This window comes from Numenius arquata, chromosome 23, assembly GCF_964106895.1.
Source record: "Numenius arquata chromosome 23, bNumArq3.hap1.1, whole genome shotgun sequence".
NCBI classification, from domain to species: Eukaryota; Metazoa; Chordata; class Aves; order Charadriiformes; family Scolopacidae; genus Numenius; species Numenius arquata.
Genome location: NC_133598.1, coordinates 6,895,385 through 6,918,679, shown reverse-complemented (window position 1 = coordinate 6,918,679; position 23,295 = coordinate 6,895,385). Strand labels below are relative to the sequence as shown.

The 23,295-nt window shown below is 62.3% G+C and overlaps 1 protein-coding gene across 4 annotated transcripts; it reads left to right on the top strand.

Moving 5' to 3' along the window:
* The first annotated feature begins 4,004 nt into the window (after window positions 1-4,004).
* On the top strand, window positions 4,005-22,677 carry MED24 (mediator complex subunit 24). 4 transcript variants are annotated; one of them, XM_074162794.1, is made up of 25 exons: window positions 4,005-4,134; window positions 6,806-6,888; window positions 7,394-7,432; window positions 8,924-8,997; window positions 10,160-10,383; window positions 10,953-11,064; window positions 11,506-11,656; window positions 11,901-12,014; window positions 12,673-12,720; window positions 12,950-13,032; window positions 13,425-13,511; window positions 13,816-13,927; window positions 14,528-14,670; window positions 15,459-15,496; window positions 16,095-16,177; window positions 17,448-17,626; window positions 17,749-17,848; window positions 18,213-18,388; window positions 18,483-18,747; window positions 18,899-19,080; window positions 19,361-19,454; window positions 19,814-19,913; window positions 21,741-21,818; window positions 21,984-22,132; window positions 22,285-22,677. In XM_074162794.1, the coding sequence occupies exons 1-25, from the start codon at window positions 4,005-4,007 to the stop codon at window positions 22,399-22,401; spliced, it is 2,961 nt and encodes a 986-aa protein (XP_074018895.1). In that variant the 3' UTR covers window positions 22,402-22,677. The 4 variants fall into 4 exon arrangements, with proteins under 4 accessions (XP_074018895.1, XP_074018894.1, XP_074018896.1 ...); XM_074162793.1 differs by having other exon boundaries at window positions 21,738-21,818; XM_074162795.1 differs by lacking the exon at window positions 7,394-7,432 and having other exon boundaries at window positions 21,738-21,818.
* Window positions 22,678-23,295: the final 618 nt, after the last annotated feature.

Sequence of the window (23,295 nt, the reverse complement as noted above, 5' to 3'; positions counted from 1 at the left end):
AGGGTGGCGGCCCCCCCGGCCCGGCCCCCGCTTGTACCGTACACTTTATCCTCGGCAAACACGGCGCGTCTGCGGCCGCCCCCCCCGGCAACGCCGTCTGCCCGCGATAAGGCCGGGGCCGGGGCTGAGCTCGCCTGCCCCCGACCCGCCGGCCTCGGCCACCTCCGCGCAGCGCCGTGTCCCCAGATCCCCCCGCCCGCGGCCACCCGGCACCCTCCGTCCCGACGGGGAAACTGAGGCAGGGCTGGGGTTCGCTCCAAACCGCCCCCCCCCCCCGCCCCCCGGGGCATGGACGGGAGCCTCTCCCACCCATCGCCAGCACAGCCCCCTCCCCCCCCACCTCATCCCTTGCCGGGACCCCCGGGAGGGACCCCCGGGGGGGGCAGAGGGGTCCCCCGGGAGGACCCCTGGGAGGGGCAGAGGGGTCAAGGGATGGCACTGCCCCCAGTGCCACCCCTTGACCCCTCTGCCCCTCCCCCGGGCAGGCCGGGGACCCCACGCCCGGCTGCAGACCCTTGAGGCGGAGGGAGGGGTGGGGGGGGGACACGAGGGACGTGGGGGGGCCGCGTCGCTCTCGGGGGCGATGCAGTCGGCCGGAACAAGCTCATTAAAATTCATCCCGCTGCTCTGCGGCGCGGAGCCGCTATATATAGCCCGAGCCCGGCGGCAGGGCCGAGCTGGGCCCCCCCGACACCCCCCACCCCGGGCCCCTCGGGAAGGGGGTGACACTGGTCGCAGCATCCCCATCATTGGAGGCCCCCGTGGGGCGGCACCCGCCGGGGGTCCGGGTGGCCTCGTGGGGGTGCCCCACATTCCAGATGGCCGCGTTGGGGCGTCCCCCATCCCAGGGGGTGTGTGTGTTCCCCCCGCCATCCCGCTGGGAGCCCCCCCGGGAATTAAATCCTTCACACCCGGGAAGGGGGTGACGCTGGGGCGCAGCATCCCCATCATTGGAGGCACCCACCCACCGCCGGTCGGGGGTCCGGGTGGCCCCGTGGGGGTGTCCCCATCCCGCTCAGTGTGTCCCCACCCCCTCCTTCCCACTGGGAGCCCCCCCCCTCCCGAATTAAATCCTTCACACCCCATCAAACACCGGCGCAGGCGGGTGGGAACCGGCGATGTGACCCCCCCCCCGCCCCGCGGCAGAGCCCGGCACCGGGGGTCCCGGCTGCCCCGGTTACACCGCGGGAAGGGGAAGCCCCCCCCGCCCCCCCGGCGCCTGCCCTCCCCGCTCGCCCCCCGCCTGCCCCCGGCGCTGGGAACGGCCCCGGCCCCTTCCGGCCCCCCCGGCCCCGGGGCTGGAGGCAGCTGGGCTGGGGCGCGCGGCCAAGGCCGGGGCCCCTCCGCCTCCTCCCCGCGCCGGGGGGGCTGGGACCCCCTCAGCGCATCCCACAGCCCCCCCACCCCCCCTCCCCGTACCCCGCCAGGCCCAGGTTTGGGGGTGCTTTGCCATGGAGGGTGGGGGAGCTTGTCCAGGGGGGGCTCCTCTTGTCCCTTCCCGCCCGGCGACATGGACTGGCCGCCGCTGTCGCCGGTCCTCCCCCCCCCCGCCAGCTGCGGGGAGCGGGACCCCCCCCCTCTCCGGCACAGGAAATCCCTCCTGATGAATAGGGGCCGCCCCCCCCTCCCCCTCGATGTCCCCCCCCAGCCCCCCCCGCTGCCGGGGCCCCTCGCCGGCTGGGCAGCCGCCCGCCCGCCTAATCCCGGCCCCGGCGCGGGGGGATTTGCGGCGCCCCGGCCCCATGAATGATTCACCGGGGAATTAACGGGCCCCGGAGACCCTCCCCACCCCCCCCAACCCCCCCCCCGAGCTGGGCCGGGAGGGCTCGGGGAGCGGGGGGCAGCGGGTGTGTCCCCCCCCTCCACCCTACGGCGGCACCTCCGGGCACCCCGGGGGGCTTCACCCCCCTCCTGAGCCGCGGGGGGGCTCGCATGGCCGTTGGAGGGGGGTGCTGGGGGGCGGCCCCCCCCTCCCGGGCTATGCAGCCCCCCCCGGCTATGCAGCCCCCCCCCCTCATCCTGCCGTTGCCGTGGTGATGGCGGGAGCAGCCACCGGGGCTATTTTTAGCTGCTGGTACCGCAGCGGGGAGGGGGGGGCAGCCCCAGGGCTGCCAGCGTGTGTGCACACACACGCGTGTCTGCCATCACGCCTGTGCACACCCCTGTGCATGTGTCCACCCACGCACAGGGGCCTGCACACGCCTGCTCGCGGGCCTCTGTGTCACACCCCCCCCATGTGTCTGTGTGCACAACACGCGCTCACGTGTGTGTGTGCACACAGGCACACACATGCATCTATGCACACGCATGTGCCCTGGCACACACGTGCACACACCCACCTGCATGCACACCTGCTCCCGTGTGCACACTCGCATGATTACACGCTTTTGCTGTCACACACATGTGCCTGTGTGCACACGCATGCTCACACATGTGCGTGCACATATGTACACACGTGTATCTACATGCACACGCACCCCAGCACACATGTGGACGCATCCATCTACATGCACACCCTCTCCCATGTGCACACCCATGTCTGCACACCCACATGTACACCCCCCGTGCTCACACACAGGTGTCTGTATGCACAACTGTGCTCACACACGTGTGTGCGCACACTATCACACACTCAGACAGCCATGCACACCCCCACTGCCATACATACACGTTCCCATGTGTGCACGCCCCTGTTTACACACCCTCACGTGCACACCCCGTGCTCACACCCCCTGCCAAGACCCACACACCTTCACATACATTGTTTGCACACACATATATTTGCACGCCCACGCGTGTGTATCTCCAGGCTTTTGCATCCAGCGTGCCTGCACACCCACGCCTTTGCAGCCCCACGCCTTTGCACACACCTTCTTTGCACCCCTACGCATTTGCACGCTCACGCTTTTGCTTGCACCTTGTTTGCACACCCAAACCCGCACGTGCTTTTGCACACCCACGTTTGCACACCCACACGTTTGCACACTCACTCCTTCGCCCACACATGGTTTGCACCCCCACGCCTTTCCGCACCCACTCATTTGCCCCCCCCACTCATTTGCACGCCCCTCATTTGCACCCCCACGCCTTTACACCCCGCCCTCGCACCCCCTTCGCTTCCCTTCCCCGCCGCACTACAACTCCCAGCAGACACCGCGCCGCGCCGCCCCCCCGCCGCCCAATCAGCGCCCGGCTTGCTGGCAGGTGCCATCATGGCGGTGCCCAGGGGCTGAGGGAAGCCTTTGCCGGCTGTTGCGCTGCTGGGAGGAGGTGAGGGGCGACGGGGATGGGTACAACCGGCGGGGATAGGGGTCTCCGGGGTCGGCCCCCTCACCAGAGGTCCCGGAGACCCCCATCCCGCCCCGGGGGAGGGCCAGGCTCCAGTCGCGGCCTCCCTTTCCCCTCAGGAGCCGCTGGGCCCAAACTCTGGGGGGTGTGTGGGTCAGGAATCCTTCCCCGAAATCCTGTCCTTCCTTCCCCACCTTCCCCAAAATTTTGCTATTCCTTCCCTCCTTTCCCCAAAATCCTGGCCTTCCTTCCCTCCTTTCCCCAAAATCCTGCCTTTCCTTCCCCAAAATCTTGCCATTCCTTTCTTTCCTTCCCCAAAATCTCGCCATTCCTTTCTTTCCTTCTCCAAAATCCTGCCACCCCTGTCTTTCCTTCCCCAAAATTCTGCCTTTCCTTCCTTTCCTTCCCTTCCCCAAAATCCTGTCCTTCCTCTCCTTCCTTCCTTTCTTTCCCCAAAATCTTGCCATTCCTTCCTTCCCCAAAATCCTGGCCTTCCTTCCTTTTCTTCCCCAAAATCTTGCCATTCCTTCCTTTTCTTCCCCAAAATCCTGCCATCCCTGTCTTTCCTTCCCCAAAATCCTGCCTTTTTTTCTTCGTTCCCCAAAATCCCGTCATTCTTCCCCTTCCTTCCCCTGAATCCTGTCATTCTTCCCCTTCCTTGCTCCAAAATCCTGTCAGCTTTTTCCCTGTCCCCTTTCCCTTGGCAGAGGGTGGCCATGAAGGTGGTGAACCTGAAGCAGGCCATCCTGCAGGCCTGGAAGGAGAGATGGAGCGACTATCAGTGGGCCATAAACATGAAGCGGTTCTTCCCCCGCGGAGCCACCTGGGATATCCTCAACCTGGCAGGTGAGAGGACAAGGGGGGACACTGGGGATGGAGCTGGCTTGGGGCAGAGCAGGGGGGCAGGAGTGGGGTAGATGGGGCTCTCTGCTTTGGGGCTACTTGCTCCGGTGCTGCCCAAGGTGGTCCTGTTGCCCGAGCTGTGGTTAAATTGGTCGGAAGCTCAGCCTGTGGCGGAGGGCTGGCCTGGCAGGACACCCCAGCAGGGCTGGGATAGCTGCTGGCTGCAGCAGCATGTGCCAAAATGCTGCTGGGATCACAGAGTCATGGAGTGATTTAGGTGGAAAGGGACCTTAAAGGCCATTTAGTCCAACCCCCTGCCCTGGACAGGGACATTTTCAACTGAACCAGGTCACTCCAAGCCCCCTCCAACCTGGCCTTGAACCCCTCCAGGGATGGGGCAGCCACAGCTTCTCTGGGCAACCCGGGCCAGGCTCTCACCACCCTCACAGCAAAGAATTTCTCCCTGAGATCTCATCTAAATCCTCCCTCCTTCCGTTTAAAACTGTTCACCTTCATCCTATGGCTCCGCTCCCTGATAAAATGTCCCTCCCCAGCTTTCCTGGAGCCCCTTTAGGGACTGGAATGGTTCCGCAGGGCTGTGCCCCATCACCGCTCACCACCTGGCTGTGCACAGGTTCCCGCTACCTGCCTCAGTTTCCCCCACCGTGAGGGATAACGGCCCCGTCTGCCTCCTCAGCGTGTCTAGCCAAAGGAGGGAAAAGCGCTGCGAAGGAGCCAGGTGCTGCTCCGAAGGCCGCTTCCCACCCCCAGTTATTGGGGTTTCTTTTCCCGTTCCTATTCAAGGGCGTTTGACACAAATCCTGCCAAGCGCTGGTACCTGCTGAGCGCCACGGTTTAAAGATTTGCCAGGCTTTTATGCCAATTATAGAAACTTGTTGCTAGGTCGTTTTTTTTTTTTTTTTTTTTCCTGTGCTGCAAACGCATGTTTGCTGGATAAATAAACAGAGCCCTGCTCCAGGATTGCTGCACCGGGGGATTTAAAGGGAAATAGCCCCGGCGCAGGCAGCAGCGCTCCTCGCCTGTTTCTTCTGGCAGCGTCTGGCCCATGGTGGTGGGTTTTGTCAAACCTCATGGCTGAGCTCCTCAGGCCGGGTTTGTCCCTGTCCCGCTGTGGCCCATGGACGTGCCCAGCCCCCAGGGTGATGTGGGGCTGGAGGAGCAGAGCTGGAGCTGTGGGGCCTGGCTGTGGTGGTGGGGTGGTGACAGATTTGCTGAGGGAGGGGCTGGCAGAGCCAGGGGAGCTGGGGCTGTGAACGCAGCACTGGGTCACGCGGGGGTTGGTTGGTTCAAGGGCCAGCCCTGCCGCTGGCCAGCTGACCCCTGGGGCTCCCTGGTGCCTGTTCCCGGCCCGGCAGTTCCCGTTCCACTCATGGGGCTCGTGGGGCGCTTGGTGTGGGCCCGTCTGCGTATCCCCGAAAGCAGGGTGGCAGCTTTCTGCCGACTGAGGCCAGGTCGGAGATAATCAATCCCTGCAATTTCTCCTGGTCACTTCTTAGTGCCTCGTTAGCCCGGGCTTCGTTGGAGGGCAGCCCCTCTTCAAGGACAGGGAGGGAGCTGGGTCCCTCTCTCCCCGTTACCGGAGGAGAATCCTGACACCGACGCCGTCCTGGGCAGCAGGAGCGTTGTGGTGGGCACACGGAGAGGCTGTTCCCGAGGCCCCCATGGCTGTAACAACCGCTGCCTCTCGCCGCAGCCCTAGAGCCGTCCTTTCCCAAGCTCCTGCCTTTCAGATTTAAACTACAAAGGAGGAGAAGCTGGCACGGGCTGCCAGGATCACGGCAGTGCCCAGCAAATCTATGCTGACACGTCTGCAGTGGGTAACAGCATGTGGCTGGCTCGTGTTGACACTCCCTGATTAGATGGGGAGGGGAAGGCTGCCATTAGCCTTCTGTCCTTGAGCTGAGATGCTTTTGGCCGAGGCCAGAGCCTTCGAGCGAGACCCAGGGAGTCTCCTGCTCCCGCCGTCAGGATCCGGCGACGGCTGCTGCTCCTCCTCCTCCTCGTCTTCGGGGCGACAACTTCCCAAACGGCCGCTGCCCCCTCTTGCATCTGGGTGCTTTGACCTACTTACAGCCCGTGCCGCAGCCCGGGGCCTGCTTTCAGGAGGTGGTTCCTGCGCTCTGCCATAGTTCAAATGGTCAATTAAAGGCTTGACTGAGCAGATAGGACGGGCAGAGCCCCTCCAGCATCCGCGGGCCGGCGCTGGCAGGCAGCCGGCGGCAGGGAGGGCCAGACGCGCAGGGCTGGGCCCAGCGGAGAGGGGGCTGTCTGCCCCGAGTTCAGCCCCAGGTGCCAGAGCAAAAGTCACTCGGTGGAGGATGCGAGAACCTCCTGGGCAGGATGTGGGAGGGAGGGGAACGTGTTTGGAAAGCGGCAGACGCTGTTTCGGGGCCAGGGTGCCCAGGGAGAGCTGAGTTAGCAGGAGGCTGCTTGTGCTGTCTGAATTATTTACCGGCTTTTGCCGTCGGGGATTAGAAAGTTGTGGGATTCAGTTAATTTCAGGGAAGAGCGGTGCAGAGTCACTGCGGTTAGCACAATTTGTCCTTGCCACTTGTCCTGTGGGATGAGGGCAGAGCGTGCGTGTGTCTGTGTGTCCCCACACCTGTGTAACACGCTGACCCGGGACCTCCCGGCCCCTCTCCTTTGCTTGCAGAGGCTCTTCTCGAGCAGGCGATGATCGGGCCGTCGCCGAACCCACTCATCTTGTCCTACCTGAAATACGCTATCAGCTCCCAGGTAACCACACTCCCCGCGCCATCTTGCGCTGCAGACGCTGCTGGGTGTCACTTCGCAGTTAGCAGGTGGGCAAAGAAACAGGGGTGCGGAGTCGGTGGCGGGCAGACACCCCAAATCTCCCGTCTGTGCATCCCCCGGGCTTGGATGGGCATTGGAGGGTTCAGCCCAAGCCAGGGGTGTTTCGGTAAATCGCCTCTGCCCATTGCCCGTGGGGTGGGAATCTTTGCCCTCCGAGAGCTTCCGCGCTTGCTGGAAGCTCTGCGCTTTCTCAGCGCGGCGTTTTAATATCGCCTAAAGTTTGTGTGAAACGAATCAGCGCTCACCTAAAAATGTCTGTTTGGATTTGTGCCGGGTCAGCGCCCCAGCCCCGTCTGCGGTGGTGACAGGCAGCCGGGGCCGTGCCCTGACCTTGCCGTTCCTCAGCAACCAGCCCCGCGCTGGCAAACATCACCCGCTAACACGCCACCGCACCCAGCGTGTTTTGGTTTTGTGTTTTTGTTCGTAGATGGTGTCTTATTCCACAGTCCTGACGGCCATCAGCAAGGTACGGCTCTGGCAGGTGCTCTCTGGGGTTTTTCTCTTTCTCTGTGACCCACGTATCCATTTCCCTCCCCACAACTCTCACCGAATATAGGTCAAGTGGAAAACGACATCCTCTGCTGAGTCAGCAGCGGTCAGATGGTGCAGATTAGTGCCCGAGTCTTTCCGTGTCCCGCTGGGGACAGGCTGCCGCCGCGCCTGGCAGGTCCCGCTCTGGTTTTGGGGACGGCTGCGGGTGTGAAAGCCGCGTTCCCTCCGTCGTGTGGGGCCTGGCAGGCTCCTGCCCCGCAGCGCCCTGTGCGTAAACCACGCCCCAGCTGCTGGAAACCACATCCCTCTGCGGCCGGCGGCGTTGGCAGCGCCGTGGGGATCCGGAGCTGGCGATGGGAAAAGCAGCGCCGCTCGCGAGGGAGGGCTGCCAGCACCCAAGCCACGCGGCTGTGGCCACCAGCCCTGCTTGGCCAGCTGGCTTCCCACGGGTGCTCAGTGGCCCTGTGCCACTCTGATGGGGATGAGTCCTCTGTGGCCGCCTCTGCTTGGCGTTTGGGGCCGCTCTGGAGGGAGGCATAGCCCCTCGCAGCCCACCCTCCTCAGGCACTAGCCTTGTCAGGGTGATCTCTGATCTGAAGGGAGAATAATTTAAGGGAGAATAATTTCTTTCCTCCCACCTCCTCGTGGTTACTAGGGGACAGGAGGAGAAAGGTACTGGTAGCCACGCCGTGCCAGCGTTGTTTTGGGGTGGCACAGGCTGAGCTTGGAGCTGTGCCATAAACATACCGCAAAGCCTCATCGAGGGTGGGGACCCCTCCAGCGGGGCTCAGCACCCTTCTGGGCTGGTGGTCGCGATCCCAGGGGAGGGCAGAGCCAGCTGACACTGAGCACGGTGGCAGGTCTTCTCCGAATGCCACAAGCTCCTCACCATTCCCCTGGTTGTGCATTGCTGCCTGTTCTGGCAGGGCGGGCAGAGAGCTGACCTTGACAGCTGAGGCTTCCTCCTTCAGATCAGCGTGGGCCGAGAGCAGACCTGCGGGCTAGCTCCGGCCCGGCGGGGTGGCCCCATCTGCTCCGTGAGGAGGTGGGGAGCCACGCTTCTGCTGCCCACCGCCCTCCCGGCCCCGCGGCCAGCCGGGCTGTTGGCGCTGCCAGCGCCGCCGAGCCGGGGGTGGGCACCGAGCCACCGCCGCGTCAAGGCAGCCGGCGGGGAGTGGACCTCAGGCCCCTGCTGCCGTCTCAGGGAAGCTGCTAAGAAAACCCCAGCCTCGTCCCCACTGCCGTGGCCCGGTTGCCTCCCGCGACCCCGGGAGGGCACGACCCGGCTGTCGGACAGTCCTGACCTAGTTCTCATTCAAGTGGCTGCTGGGCAGCTGCCAGGGCGAGCGTCCTGTGGCCGGCAGCGCCCAGCCCAGCCCGTGGAGGAAGGGGTTGTGTTTGTTTTCGGAGGCGCCTGGAGCTCGGCAGCCCCCATCTGAAATCCTTCCTTGTTCTCCTCCTCTAGTTCGATGACTTCTCCCGGGACTTGTGTGTCCAGTCGCTGCTGGAGATCATGGACATGTTCTGCGACCGCCTCAGGTATGGTGTGGCCCTTCCAGCCCTGCTGCCTTGGCCCTGGGCTGTACCACGGGTGCTACCGGGAGCCAGTGGGGCCCGGCTGAGCCCTGGATACTTGCCCTGGCAGAGGGAGGCAGGTTTGCCCTCCAGCTCCGTGCCTGTTCCCCACTCGCTGTCCCCCTCAGGCTGGGCTGCCACATGAGGGCCGGCATGGGGAGAGCAGAGGGGGTCCAAAACCCACTAACTTTGTGGGAAGCAGCAAGAAACCCACCTTTTCTGGAATAAACGCCTCTGCTCTGATATTCCTGCCTGGCTCAGGTAGGTGGAGGGGGGTGTAAGCCCTGTGACCTGAGGATGTCTGTCCCTTCAGAGCATTTAATTTCTCTTGTGTGGCCTCTGCAGCTTCCCAGGGCCCCGACTACATGTCCCTGTCTGCCAGCGCTCACAGTCCTGCCTGCGCTGCCCCAGGCTCTCCAGGCAGCTGCCTTGTTTTGCTTTGTGCTCTTCCGCTGGTGTTGCAGGACCCAGGGGAGTCCAGACCATTCAGGCCACAAAAAAACTTTTTTAGAAAGCTTGGAAATCTTCCTGTTAACCCCTGACAGCCTCTTCTGGGAGGCCAGAGCAGACAGCACGCGGCAAGGGGCAGCGGGAGGAGGGGGAGGAGGAGGAGGAGGGATGAAGGTAGCAGCTCTTCAATTACATGAAATGAAGCAGCAGCAATGAATATGCATCAGTCACAGATGTTGACAAGGAGCTGTTGCTGGCCAACTGCAGAGCCGGCCGCTTAATCCAGTCCTTGCCTAATCTGATCCTCTGCTTAATTTGATCAAAACTTCTGGCCCTGATGATTTGTGCATCAGGAGGGGAAAGCGTTCACCTCTCACAGCACATTGATCAACGCTGAGCCTCTCTTAGCAAGATAATTTGATTAGAGGCTTGGAAAGTTTCCCTGTAGTAGAGTGGCCAGAGAGGAGGCTGCACTGGGGAGACTTTATTTCCCCTGGCACAACTGGGATGCTCCTGAGCTGAGCAGGTTGGGACCTGTGGCAGAGGAGCTGGTGGGCAGACTGGGAGCACTGGGATGTGGGTTTGGATTCCCCAGCCTGCGTCATTTCTGTGCCTCAGTTTCCCTGGGCCCAGTAACCCGGCACACAGCACGGTCCCATTTCTTTCCCCTTCCCAGCTGCCACGGCAAAGCAGAGGAGTGCATCGGCCTCTGCCGGGCACTGATGAGTGCCCTCAACTGGCTCCTGCGCTGTGCGGCCTTCTACGCCGAGAAGGTGAAGGAGACGCTGGAGCAGGTGGCGGCGGAGAGCCAGCTGAAGATGTGTCTGGAGCGGCTGGGGAAGATGCTCAGCAGCACCAAGAACCGTGCCCTGATCCACATCGCGAAGCTGGAGGAGACATGTATGTCACTGCTCCTGCCCTGCCCCACAGCATGCTCTGCCCGTGGCCACTGCCAGAGCTTCCTCTGAGCCGCTGCTGGCCCTGGGGACGTGTCATTGCCACCTCTCCCTTCCCCCTGCCCAGCTCCTTGCCGCATTGTCCCTGCGGCTCCAAGCCCATCCATCTTCCAGCCCTGTTGCTGTAACCGTCTCCTCCCTGGCTCCGTGCCACCCTCTGCCCCCTCCCCTCCATGCTGCCCTTGGAAGAGGAGCAGAATTAATGTGAAGGCTGCGTGAGCTGTTCCTGGGCGTGCAGCGGGTCCTGTGCTCCGCCGGCGTGCCTGGCACAGCCCTGCACCTTCCGTCGGTGCCTGCGCCTCGCCAAGAGGCTGTGCCAGGCCGAGCCTGGGACAGGAGCTGCTGGGTGGCACGTAGACCCTCGGCTTGGGTTTGCAGAGGTGCACTGACTTCTGCTCACCGCGAGCCCCAGCCTCGGCAGGCTCTGCCATGGGCTTTGGAGCCAGCCTGCCCGGCTTCTCAGCGTGTCACTGTCCCCACTTGCCCCACTGAACGCCTGCCCTCCCTCCCCAGCCTCCTGGAGCGCTGTGGAGCAGTCCCTCCTCAAGCTGGGGGAGAACCTGAACAGCCTGGGCAACTCCCCGCTGCGAAGCCGGGCCGATGACTGCATCTCCCTCATCAAGAGGTAGCTTTGTGCTGCTGTCTCTGTGGGCTGGGAGGGTAAAATGGGTCCAAGCCCTGCTCTGGGGGCCAAGAGCTTGCTGGCTCCCTGCTCTCCTGTCCCTTCCCACCTCGGACACCTACACCGGCCGTGGGCTGCAGCTGGCAAGAGGCTCTGGGGTAGGAGAGGGGACAGGGCTAGTGGTGACTTGCTGCAAAGGAGTCTTACCTATGGGTTGCTTCTCTGAGGTCCCTCGCCATCCCTCAGCTTCTCTGGCCACACCAGAGCTGCCCTCCCTGCTCCGGATCCCCCTGGAGCTGCTCCCAGGGCCCGGGCTGTCCTGTCCCAGAGAGAGGTGGGACAACAAGTGTCAGGGGCTTGGCTGGGAGAGAAGGATGGGACAGGAGGAGCAAGGATCTGTCCCTGCATGGTTCCAGTGACCCTGTGCTGTCTTCTCCCACCCAGCATCCCCACCATGCTCTCGGTCCACTCCGAGCAGCTGAACAAGACCGGCTTCCCCACCGTACATGCCGTGGTGCTACTGGAAGGAACCATGAACCTCACAGGAGAGACCCAACCGCTGGTGGAGCAGCTGATGATGGTGAAGAGGATGCAGGTACAGAAGTAGCGTCTTGTTCTCCTGCTCAGGGTGGCCTGGGGGCTGCGTGACTAGCGCCTTTCTGCAAGCTCTGTGCTCTGTACCTCCCCGTACTGATCCTGGTCCAAGGGTATGGGCGCAGCTGCAGGGAGCAGCGGGAGCCCATCAACACCTTCGCAGGGGGCTCGGGGTTTGGCTGTGGTTGGGGGAGGCACTTTGTTGCCTTTCCAGCACTGGAGCATTTTGTCTGTGTGCCCCGCAGCGCATCCCCTCCCCGCTCTTCGTGCTGGAGATCTGGAAGGCCTGTTTTGTGGGCCTCATCGAATCCCCCGAGGGCACGGAGGAGCTGAAGTGGACAGCTTTCACCTTCTTGAAGGTAGGGCCCAGCCCCACAGCGAGCACAGTGCTTCAAGCCCCGGCTCTGCTGCTGCCTTTTCCCTGTGTGCCCCTGCTGAGCACTGAGCCCTGGCAAAGCAATCGGTTCTTCTCTCCCACAGCGTGGCCCTCGGGGTCCCCCCACACCCCGGCCGAGCCCACGACAACCCTCCTGCAACCCGCTGAGCATCAGCTTTGCTGTCCAGGGCTTCTTTTCAGCCCAGCCCCGCTTTGTTTTGCAGTTCTCGGGATGGTGTGCTTGGGGGAAATCGTGGCCTTTGAAGGATGCCACAGCAGCCTCGGGGCCTGCGTTCCCACAGCTCAGCTGTGGGCAGCCCCGGAGCAGTCTGCTTCCCCTCCTTTCTTTGTACCAGACAAAGGGGATCTGCGTGTAATTTCAGGCCTGACACATGTCTCCTGCCTGGCTGTGGAGAGGTGGCCGTGCCCTGTGGCTCCCTGTGATGCTGGAAGGACCCTGCAGAAGGGAGGGCAGGGGCACAAAGTCCCCTGGGTGTGGGGGCTGCTCCAGAAACACTTCTTTCCCTGGGCTGGAAACATGCAGGCGTGTTTGGCGTGACTGCTGCCCCTGTTGCTGGGAGGTCCTGAGTGCGGAATGGGGTCTGCCTCGGTCAGTCACAGCCACCCTCTGTGTCTTTCAGATCCCCCAGGTCCTGGTTAAACTCAAGAAATATCCCCAAGGGGAGAAGGTGAGTCTTGAGGGCCAGCGGTTGGAGCCGTTTGCCGCGTTGTGCACACCACCGAGCTGTGTTTGTCACAGTGGTGCTGGTGCCTGGCCAAAGCTGCGTGGGGGTGACTTGGGTAGGAAACGGCCTATTTCCCAACAATCTTCCTCTAACGGAGCAGGCGGCGTGGGAGGGGAAGGTGGGCTCGTTTCGGCAGCGCTCTGAGCTGAGCGCTTGGCTTTGTGCACTGCAGGACTTTACCGAGGATGTGAACTGTGCCTTCGAGTTCCTGCTGAAGCTGACCCCTCTGCTCGACAAAGTGGATCAGCGATGCAAGTGAGTGATCGCTGTGCATGGGGCCCACCTGCAGCACCGCGAGCCTGTGGCCGGTCTGCGTCACAACCACCCCGTTCTCTCTGTGGGGAGCTGCGATGCGGGCTGCTGGGGCAGCTCCTGGCGAGGCTTTTTATAGTTTCTGATCCAATTCCTTCTTCCTTCTGTGATTCCTGAACCTGCCAAATGAGCAAGGCATTGAGTGTCTGACAGCTGAACAGCATTTTGGTGATGCTGTGTGATATCTGGGGCTGCTTTTGGCCCTGAAGCAGCCTCAGAGGGGTGGGAGCAGGGCCAGGAGAGCAACCCAGGAGTGCCCCTGCCCTGTGGCACTGCCCGGGGCAGCAGGAATGCTGTCCCTCAGGCTAACGCTCTCCTCTCTCTCTCTCTTTCAGCTGCGACTGCATGGATCTGCTCCTGCAGGAGTGCAGCAAGCAGGGGCTGCTTTCGGAGGCCAACATGGACAACCTGATTGACAAACGGTACAGCCCCCTCAAAAGTCCGGGTAATCGAGTGGGGTTGGAACACCTTGTCTTGCCGTCCTTGCTGGGGGGGGAGCATAAAGGACCAGCTGTGATGGCGCTGGCTGTCCTGCAGCTGGGACACCGTGGCCTGGAGGGATGAGGCTTTGCTTCCAGTGACAGAGTAAAAGTCTGTCCTCTGGGAGTGGCGGCTATTGCTGGCCTGAGGTGGTGGCCTTTCCTTGGGGGTGCCGATGGTGGAGGTGGGTGGGAGGCGGCTGAGGGCAGGGCAGGGTGACGAATTCCTGCTCACTGGATTCCCCAGGGCAGCGGACAGAGAACACGCTCCGCACTTGAAATCGGCTGAGAACGCCAACATCCAGCCAAACCCAGGGCTCATCCTGAGGGCCGAGCCGACTGTCACCAACATCCTGAAGGTGAGTCCCCTCACGCAACCATGCTGGGCAGGCCAGTCTCAGCCCCAGAGCCTGTTTCCAGCAGCACCGGTCTCACCAGGCAGCCGGGGTGGTTGGGAGGTGCCTGATCTCCTGTGATGGGGTGGAGGAATTGCTCTCAGCCTTGTTCCTCTGCTGTGGGCACGAGGAGCTCCTCTCCTCTTTCCCAGGAAGGTGGAGGAGCCATCAGGCGGCAAATTGCTGTCAGTGCCAGCAGCCTGAGCCCAGCCAGCTCTGCCTGTCCAGCTCTCAGCCGCTTCCCTGTGTGCGTCTCCCCCGGTCCCTGGGGACTCCCCCCATCCTTGTATTGCTCTGTTGCCTGCTGAGCATGAGAGGATGTTTTGCTGCTGGTTTTGCTGCCCTGGTGCTCTGCGGCTCTCCCCTGCGCCGTGCCCTGCAGTGCTGGGGGCACAGACGGCTCCATCCCCACACCCCCCGAGCCCTGGGGGTCCCTGCTCACCAAGGCCTCATGAGACAGCTCTGGCAGCCGATCAATTCTGCCCCCACGGTCACAGTTTTACTGCTGTGCTGTGACACACATTCCCTGTGACTTCTCTTTCCTCTATTATTTTTTTTTTGCAGACCATGGATGCGGATCACTCCAAGTCCCCCGAGGGCTTGCTTGGGGTCTTGGGTCACATGCTGTCAGGGAAGAGCCTGGACTTGCTGCTGGCAGCGGCAGCAGCGACGGGCAAGCTGAAATCCTTTGCTCGGAAGTTCATCAAGTGAGTATCCACCTGGACGACACTGTCCCTGGTGACTGGTGGGGCTGGGGTGAGTGGGCAGCCCCTCAAGCTACCCCCTAGATAGGGCTGGATGTGCCTCTGTCCCAGTGTCTCTGCAGCACTGGATCCAGCAGAGCCCTTGGGAGAGCTGGGATCTCAGGGAGACCGCACCCCTAAGCACCCCATCTCCTTTGCTTCTGCATGAACAGGGCAGAGAATCAAAGTTGGGCTGGTTTAAGGGTATTAAAAGAACCGAAAGCACCGGCACAGGCTCCTATCCAGGGCTCTCACTGTGTGTGCACCTTCAGTCCCCAGGCGCCTGTGTCCTGGTTAGAGCACACGCAACCAACACACGTAGGGCTGTGGGGTGTGATTCCTCCAGTGGGGAGGCCTGGGGCAGCCCGAAACACGCCAGCCCGGCTGGGTTCACCTCTCTGCCCTCACTCACTCGGGTTCGTACCGCTGTGGTACAGAGCGGGCCACACTCAGAAATCCCCACGGCGAGAGGACGGTGCTCAAATGCCGGCTGGGCGTGGGGAAAAGCAGCGTTGCTGGACCTGTTTTGCTGCAGGGGAGCAGAGGGAGGAGGCGGCTCGTCCCCTGCTCTGCCGGAGGGTGTCTGCGGATCCGGGCCCCGCTTTGGTCCCTGCCTACCCCACTCCTCCGTGCTGGGCGCTGGAATGGGGGACAGGAAGGGGTCTGCAGGCCCCCCGCCTGTCTCGGGGATGGGAAGGGGCCCGTTTTGCGTGGTGATAACGCTTCACTGCGGCTCTCTCTGCCCCCTCCAGGCTGAATGAATTCACGAAGCAGATCAACGGAGAAGGCCGTAAGTGCGTGCGCATCCATGTGTGGGGTGGTTCGAGCCGTGCTCCCCCCACTGCCACGTGCTGGGACGCTGCGGGGCCCGGCTGGATTAAGCTGGGACTGGCTGCAGCGCCGGAGCGAGACGAGCTGTGCTGGGCCCAGCACAGGGGGATGTGGCTCCATCCCAAATGCGGGGTGCTCCCTGCTTGTGGGGGCTCCCTGTCCCAGCCCACGGGGCCCCTTGTGACCGGCCCTGCCCCGGCTCCCTCCCTGGAAGGGGTGATGTGTCAGCACAGAGCCCCAGATAAGGACTCTGCATTTTGCGTGTGATGAAACTCCCCGAGTGCTCTGACCTTCCACGGTGTTGGGGGGAGCCTGGGGGTGGGCTGGGGCTGCCAAAAGGGAGGCCAAAGCCACTTTGGGGGCTCAAGCAGAGGCAGACGGGGTGGAGGGAGGCACTTGGCACATCCTCTGGAGCCCCTGTTCGCGCACAAGCACTTTGGGGGTTAGAAAAGCTGCCTGGGGGCGGCAGGGTCCTGGCCCCTGAGCTCAGAGGGCTCCTGCCTGCCTCCTTGTGCCGAGGCTGGGGAGCCCCAAGGTCTTTGTTTCTCCTCCCTCAGCCAAAGGAGCCCCCGTTCGGGCCCTGCTCTTCGACATCTCTTTCCTCATGCTGTGCCATGTGGCCCAGACCTACGGCTCAGAGGTAAGCCCTTGCAAGCTCTGCCGATGCGCTGCAGCCTGCCAGCCTCCTCTAGTGGCCAGCCTGCCACCACCACCGTGCCCAAAGCCATCCCAATGCCTGGGGTGAATCACCCCAGTGCCTTTGACCTTGTGTAGGTAGAAATCCACCCCTGCAGGGTCTGTTGTTGCCAGGTGATGGAGCAGGGGTGGCTGCAGCCTCCCTGAGGGCTTTGCTTGTGCTCCCTTTATGGTACCGTGGTATCGGTGGGAGCGCTGCTCTGATCTCACCGGACTTTTCCCAGTGTTCCCCCTCCAATTTGGTGCTGGTTGGCCAGGGGGACTCCATGCACCCAGGCTGGGCATCAGCCCTCCCCCGTGAGAGGAGGAACTTGCAGCCCCGGCTCAGGAAACGGTACTTTGGTTGCCTGAAAATGTTCCAGGTTTCGACATCTGCGTGTGTTGGGAGGCGAAACGATACCGAAACACCAGGAACAGGGAGAGGGAGCGAAAGCCGGGCGGAGGGGCCCTGCCCGGCGATCCCTGGGGAGTGGGGAGGGGGGGATCCTGGCTGGAGGCAGCCCAGAGCAGACGTGTGATGAGGTCTCATCCCCCCAGTCCGGCTCCGAGCGACTTTCCTGACCAGCTGCTGCTGAACAGATGTGCAAAACTTTTTTTTTTTTGGACAAAAATAGTGTCCCTGGGGTGATGGCGGGCTGAAGGGAGGAAGCGGCGTGTGGGATTCCCAGCTCGTGTCTCCCTCGGGAGCCCTCCCAGCTGGCTGCCAGCTGGACTGTGCACCCCGACCTTGCGGAGCCGGCACTGGGGACCCTGAGCACAGCTCGGCAGGCAGGGGATAAGAGACCCTTTCTGGGCAGGATGCGGTGACCCCGCTGCCATGCTCACAGCCCCTCGGGACTGGTCCTGTCCTGGCATCTTCCCGAGGGAAGCCACTGGAGTGCTGCTCTGAGATGGGCTGTGGTTCCTCGGGGAGTCCTGTGGTAGAGGGGGGAAAACCACAGCCCACAGGCCGCAAAACTGGGGGGCTGACCAGTGCCTTACTGGGTGATAACCGGCGCCTACCTCCCTGTGCAGGCCACAGGGCGGCGCTGTTCCCCTGGCCATGAGCACCCCAGGGTGGGGGTTTCCAGCATAGTGGGGGTCCCTCCCCAAGCTGGGGGTTCCCAGCAGAGTGGGGGTTCCTCCAGGTGGGAGTTCCCAGCAGGTGGGCGTCTCTGGCAGGGTCTCTGTTGGATGCAGGCCGTGTGACAGCCCCTGTGCTGGTTCCCTTCCAGGTGATCCTGTCGGAGTCGAGCCCGGCGGGTGAGGTGCCCTTCTTTGAGACCTGGATGCTGACCTGCATGCCCGAGGAGGGGAAGATCCTCAACCCCGACCACCCCTGCTTCCGCCCCGACTCCACCAAGGTGGAGTCCCTGGTCGCCCTCCTCAACAACTCCTCCGAGATGAAGCTGGTGTAAGAGCTCACCCTGCCAAGCCGGGGCAGACCAGGAGGGGAGCCCCCACTCCATCTTCCCTGGCCCCATGGCCACTCTGAACAAGTGCCTGACCCCCTCCTGCCTCTCTCTTCCTCGGCAGGCAGATGAAGTGGCACGAGGCATGTCTGAGCATCTCAGCTGCCATCCTGGAGATCCTCAATGCCTGGGAGAACGGCGTCCTCACCTTTGAGTCGATCCAAGTAGGCCTGGTGGGAGGATGGTGTGGGGCAGAGCAGGGGCATGGGCACACTGCTGTGTCCCGAGGAGGGGCCAAGGCTTCAGCAGGGTGGGGGTCCCCTGTCCTCCTGCCCTGAATGCTCCTGCAGCCACTGTGGATCTCGCTGGCTCCTTTTTGACTTGGGTGGGGAACTGATGTGGCTCCAGCCCCTCGATGCTGCCCCATTGGTGGCAGTGGGGCTGGCAGGGGCAGGTTTCACCCCGTGGAGGAGAGAGGGGCTTGGACCCTACAATCGCGTCCCACATCCGTGGGAAGTGACGCTGAGATAAAACCTCTGCATCTCCAGGTCTGTGCTCATCTACTTCCTCTTCCATCTCCTCTCCTAGAAAATCACGGACAACATCAAGGGGAAGGTGTGCAGCATGGCGGTGTGTGCGGTGGCCTGGCTGGTGGCCCACGTCCGCATGCTGGGCTTGGATGAGCGGGAGAAGTCCCTGCAGATGATCCGGCAGCTGGCCACCCCCCTGTATGGTGAGAACACCCTCCAGTTCTACAATGAGCGGTGAGTTCCAGTGCACCAGGCCCTGTGTCGTGCCATCTCCTGCCCTTCTTTCTACTTCTCGGCGCCTGTGTGACCCCGTCTCTCTCTGCCGCAGTGTGGTGATCATGAGCTCCATCCTGGAGCACATGTGTGCGGACGTCCTGCAGCAGACGGCCACGCAGATCAAGTTCCCCTCCATGGGCATGGACACCATCCCCTACTGGAACCTGCTGCCTCCCAAGAAGCCCATCAAGGAGGTGCTGACGAGCGTCTTCACCAAGGTGCTGGAGAAGGGCTGGGTCGACAGCCACTCCATCCACATCTTTGACACTCTGCTGCACATGGGGGGCGTCTACTGGTTCTGCAACAACCTGGTGAAGGTATGGGGTGGAGGAGGGAGCTGGGTTTAGCCCATGCTCTTAGTGCCCAGGAGTCCTGAGCTGGCTGCTGTGACAGTCCTGGGCCCTGGAGGCCAGTGGGGATGGCCCAGCTGTGCCCATGGCTCCCTCAGCCCTGCCCTTTGCCTCCCAGGAGCTGCTGAAGGAGACACGGAAAGAGCACACGCTGCGGGCCGTGGAGCTGCTCTATGCCATCTTCTGCCTGGACATGCAGCAGCTGACACTGACCCTGCTGGGCCACATCCTGCCCAACCTGCTGACGGACTCCTCCAAGTGGCACACCCTCATGGACCCGCCGGGAAAGGCCCTGGCCAAGTAAGACCCTGCACCCACGGGCACCGTGTCCTTGGGGGTGGGTGGGCTGGTTTGTGGAGATGGGGAGATGCTCTGTGCTGGGACGGGGATCCCAGACACCCGGTTCCCTGGCACAGTGCTGGCAGGAGTACACGCTGGTGTCCTGCATCCCGTTCCTCTCACCGAGGGGGGGACTTGCGATGTCCTGGTGCATGCTCTGGCCTCTGCCATCTTCCCTTGCCTGCACGCTGTCATCTGTGTGGGTTGGCAGCACCTGGCAGTGTCCCTGCTCTGTCCCCAGGCTCGCCGTCTGGTGTGCCCTGAGCTCCTACTCCTCCCACAACAAGGGCCAAGCGTCCACCAGGCAGAAGAAGAGGCACCGAGAGGATATTGAGGTGCATCTGGCATGGAGCTGGGTTTGGTTGGAGGCTCTTGGTCCACAAGAGTGGGCAGTGTCTGCGAGGGGTGATGGTGGCAGGAGGATGGGGAGCTGAGGCCGGGTTCTCTGGGCTGTCTGAGGTCCTTTGACCTTAAAATGCAGGTTTTCCCTTCTCTTTTCTGGGGAAGGGGGCCTGTAACGAGATGGTCTGTATGTGATTGGCCCAGACTGACATGCTCTGAGTGAACAGAGATGGTAGTCCTGGGCCATGGGGCTGTGCAGAGCCCAGGGTGGGTCATCAGCCCCAGGGAGAGGGGCCAGAATCCCCCCTCAGAGAGGGGCTGGTGGGGCTGAACCCCTTTTGCCCCCACCCAGGATTACATCAGTCTCTTCCCGCTGGACGACACGCAGCCCTCCAAGCTGATGCGCCTGCTGAGCTCCAACGAGGAAGACTCCAACATCCTCTCCAGCCCCAGTAAGTGCGGGTGGGAGGGTGGCTCCTGGGGATGGCACTGGGCTGCCTCTCTGCTTATTTTGGGGTGTAAAATGCGTATTGGCACAAAAACGCTTCTCTTCCCAAGCCAGCCAGGTGAAGATTTAGAGTGCTCAAGTGTTTTGCTGTTGCCCTGGAGCTTTTGCACCTTAGACAAGGTCAAACTCTTTATTTCTCTGGTCAGAACAACTTAGGAAAGGGGATGAGGTTACACCTTCCCTCCGTGACGTTACCACCCAACCCAGTCTGTTCCACATGGGGGGGCTCAGGGAGGTTTTGTCAGAGCTTTTTCACCCCCGGCCAGTCCTCGTGGGCCCGAAGAGCTGATGTGCTGCAGCACGAGTGGCAGGAGGTGACGCTCCTGATGTCTGTGGCTAAATCCTGACATTCCACTGTTGTTAACGAGGCAGCGCGCGGAGCTGATGAGGTCCTACAGTCACGTCCCTGTGTCCCCGCAGGCCAGTGCTGTGGGTTGCGACAGCTCCAGCAGGACATGCCGGCGGGGTGTCCGAGGTGCCCTCCTGCCGCAGCGGGTGCTGTCACGGCTCCCACATACGTCTGGACTCCTGGGCAGTGAGTCAGGAGGTTCCTTGGTCATTGTTTCTCCTGATGCTCTTATCCTAAGTTGCTCTTTATTCATTAGTTTTCAACCCATCCATCAACCTGTGGTTTTTCTTAGTTTCATTACTGTTGAAATATGGGGTTTTCCCTTTATTTCACTATCTTTTTTTAACTTTTGAGGCAGTCCCACCTCTTTCCAGTGACATTCAGGACTTTTTTGGGCTGTTTGCTGCAGTGATGTGGAAACGCTGCTTCCTGCAGCAGCGACGTAACTCATGTGATTCCATGAGAAAAGTGTGGGAGGGCTTTCTTTTTTTTTTTTTTTTTTGGGGTGAGCATCCTCAGCGCGGCACAAGGTGGGCGCTGCTGCTTTTGGCAGTGGCTGTGTCCTGTGGGGTCCGCACAAGAGCCCTCCCAGGAGATTCCCATCCCGTTGGACCGGAGGTGGCCCAGTTCCTCTCCCGCAGGAGCACCCAGCAGTGCTCCAGTTTGAGTCGGATACTTCCCCTTGCTCTGTCCCAGGATTTGCTGCTGGCTTGTTGGACGTGCCTCAGCTCTGGTAGTTAAATTATACCCTGAGAGTGAGAACTGAGTGCTGCTGTGCAGCTGTTGAACATCTGGCTCGCTCCGCCCAGCCTGCTGTGCTGCCGGCAGCGTGCGCAGGATGTGCGGGGCGCGCTTCGCCCGGGCAAAGCGCTGTTCTGCTCCTCTCCCCGTCGTGACATTGCGTTACTTTGCTTGTGCCCTCCTGGAGCGTCAGGGACGAGTCACGGCTGCAATTAAAAGCGAGCAGGGAGCACAGTCACGGTCTCACTCACGCTTACCCTTTGGAGATGCCATTCAACTTGGTCAGACTCAGAATAAATCTGGCTTGTGCAAGAGCCAAGTGTCACACCCCAAGAGCAGCAGTGGCAGCGTGTGGAGCCCTCCCTGGGCTACTGTGCTCCGTCACGCCTGGGGCATGCGTGGGCTTGTGCCGAGGGATGGTGACCGGGGCAGAGACTGTCCCCGCTGCGCATCCCTGCCGTGCCCAAACAGCCAAGACTTTGCTCCTTTGGGTACTGAGGATGACAAGGACCACGGTCCAAACCTCTGCAGCTGCATAGGGTGGCTCAGGGCAAAGACCCTCCTGGAGCCCAAGGACTGGGTGAGCTCGAATGGCTGGAGCTGGCCAGAGTGGGCACCGGAGGGGGCCAAGAGGCCGTTGTAGCATCCCCTCAGCCTGACGCACGTTCTCCTTCCCAGCAGATCGGTCGATGAGCAGCTCGCTCTCCGCCTCCCAGCTCCACACCGTCAGCATGAGGGACCCTCTGAACAGGGTGCTAGGTAATGGTGGGGGGCTGCATCTCCCCAGAAGTGAGACCTGGCCGCGGGGTCGGATCCAGCCATGCCGGGACACTGGTTGGGGCCCTCTCCCCTGTGCAGGAGGCTTGGGCCACCCCCAGCCTCCCTGAACCCGCCTGGCTTTTTGATATTTCCCTCTCTCCACAGCGAACCTCTTCCTGCTCATCTCTTCCATCCTGGGGGCTAAGACGGCCGGTACCCACACCCAGTTTGTCCAGTGGTTCATGGAGGAGTGTGTGGACTGTCTGGAGCAGGGCAGCCGTGGCAGCATCCTCCAGTTCATGCCCTTTACCATGGTGAGTCCCGTGGCTGGGGGGTCCTCCTCCCCTGGTTGCAGGGTGTTTTGGGGCACTGGTCCCTTGGGACGGATGGGCCCGGCTGGGGGAGTCCCACTGCCTGGCTCTGGTGGCTTTTGTGAGTTACCTGCGTTTCTCCTCTCTCTGGGCAGGTTTCGGAGCTGGTGAAAGTGTCTACCATGTCCAGTCCCAAAATTGTCCTGGCCATCACGGATCTCAGCCTGCCCCTGGGCCGCCGTGTGGCTGCCAAGGCCATCGCTGCCCTGTGAGCAGGTCACCTCCCTTCTACCGTGCAGGAGAGGGCGGCCGCTGGGAGAGCCAGCAGAACCTGGATGCTGGGCTGGGGACTGGGAAGCCTGGGATGGCCTCTCTGTCACTGGGGGCTCGGCCTGGCCCTGCTGGGGGGCTGCTTCCCTCCCTGTTCAGCCTCACGATGGGTTTTTGGGGGCTGCTTCACTCCCCATTCAGCCTCGCGAGGGGTTTTCGGAGATCGAGACAAACCCCTTCCTTTTTTTCTATGATTAATTCAGTCCTTTTCTAGAACCAGGCTTTGCTTCATTTCTGTTTCGTTTCCTGGCTTTGGCCCTGGGGCTCCCCAAAACTCTCATCTCGGGGCGAGCTTGGTGGTGAGGGTGATGGGGAAAGTAGGTGGCCAAGACCTGTGCTGGGGAGGGATGTCACACTCCTTTTGTCCCCAACGTGCCTGCACCGGCCCCAGAGAAGCCGGGGAGGGTGATGGGCTGCCGGGGATGCTCCGTGTAGGGAGCCGCAGATGCGGGGCTGGGTGGAGCAGAGACATTTTCCTGCCGCGAGCAAATTCTTGTTGGAAATTCCTTCACGTGAGCATGAGTTCACCCCGCGTCCCCGGCTCCGAGTGTGGTACCCAGCGGGACCAATGAGTAACCGTGGCCCCCCCAGTGCCGCGCTGGGAGAGGCTCCTCGGCGGGGCTGTCCCGGCCCCAGTCAGCTGCTTTGGTGGTGAATCCGCCTGTAACTGTCACGAAACCCCAGCCCTGAGGGGGTGGCAGGGCCGGGGCAGCTTCACCTCTGCTCCTTTCATTTATGTTTTCTGCTTGACTCATGAGAAAGGGGGAAGCGGGTGCTGGGGTGCCAGCCTTCCCCTCGGGGCGCCTTGCTCCCTGCCCCCTCCCCGGGGCCGGGCT

Excerpts from the sequence above, each read along its gene's own strand:
- MED24 (XM_074162793.1), top strand. The coding sequence starts at position 4,005 with ATGAAGGTGGTGAACCTGAAGCAGGCCATCCTGCAGGCCTGGAAGGAG. Across the intron at positions 8,998-10,159 it reads ATGTTCTGCGACCGCCTCAG|CTGCCACGGCAAAGCAGAGG; the intron begins GTATGGTGTGGC and ends TCCCCTTCCCAG. Across the intron at positions 10,384-10,952 it reads CGCGAAGCTGGAGGAGACAT|CCTCCTGGAGCGCTGTGGAG; the intron begins GTATGTCACTGC and ends CTCCCTCCCCAG.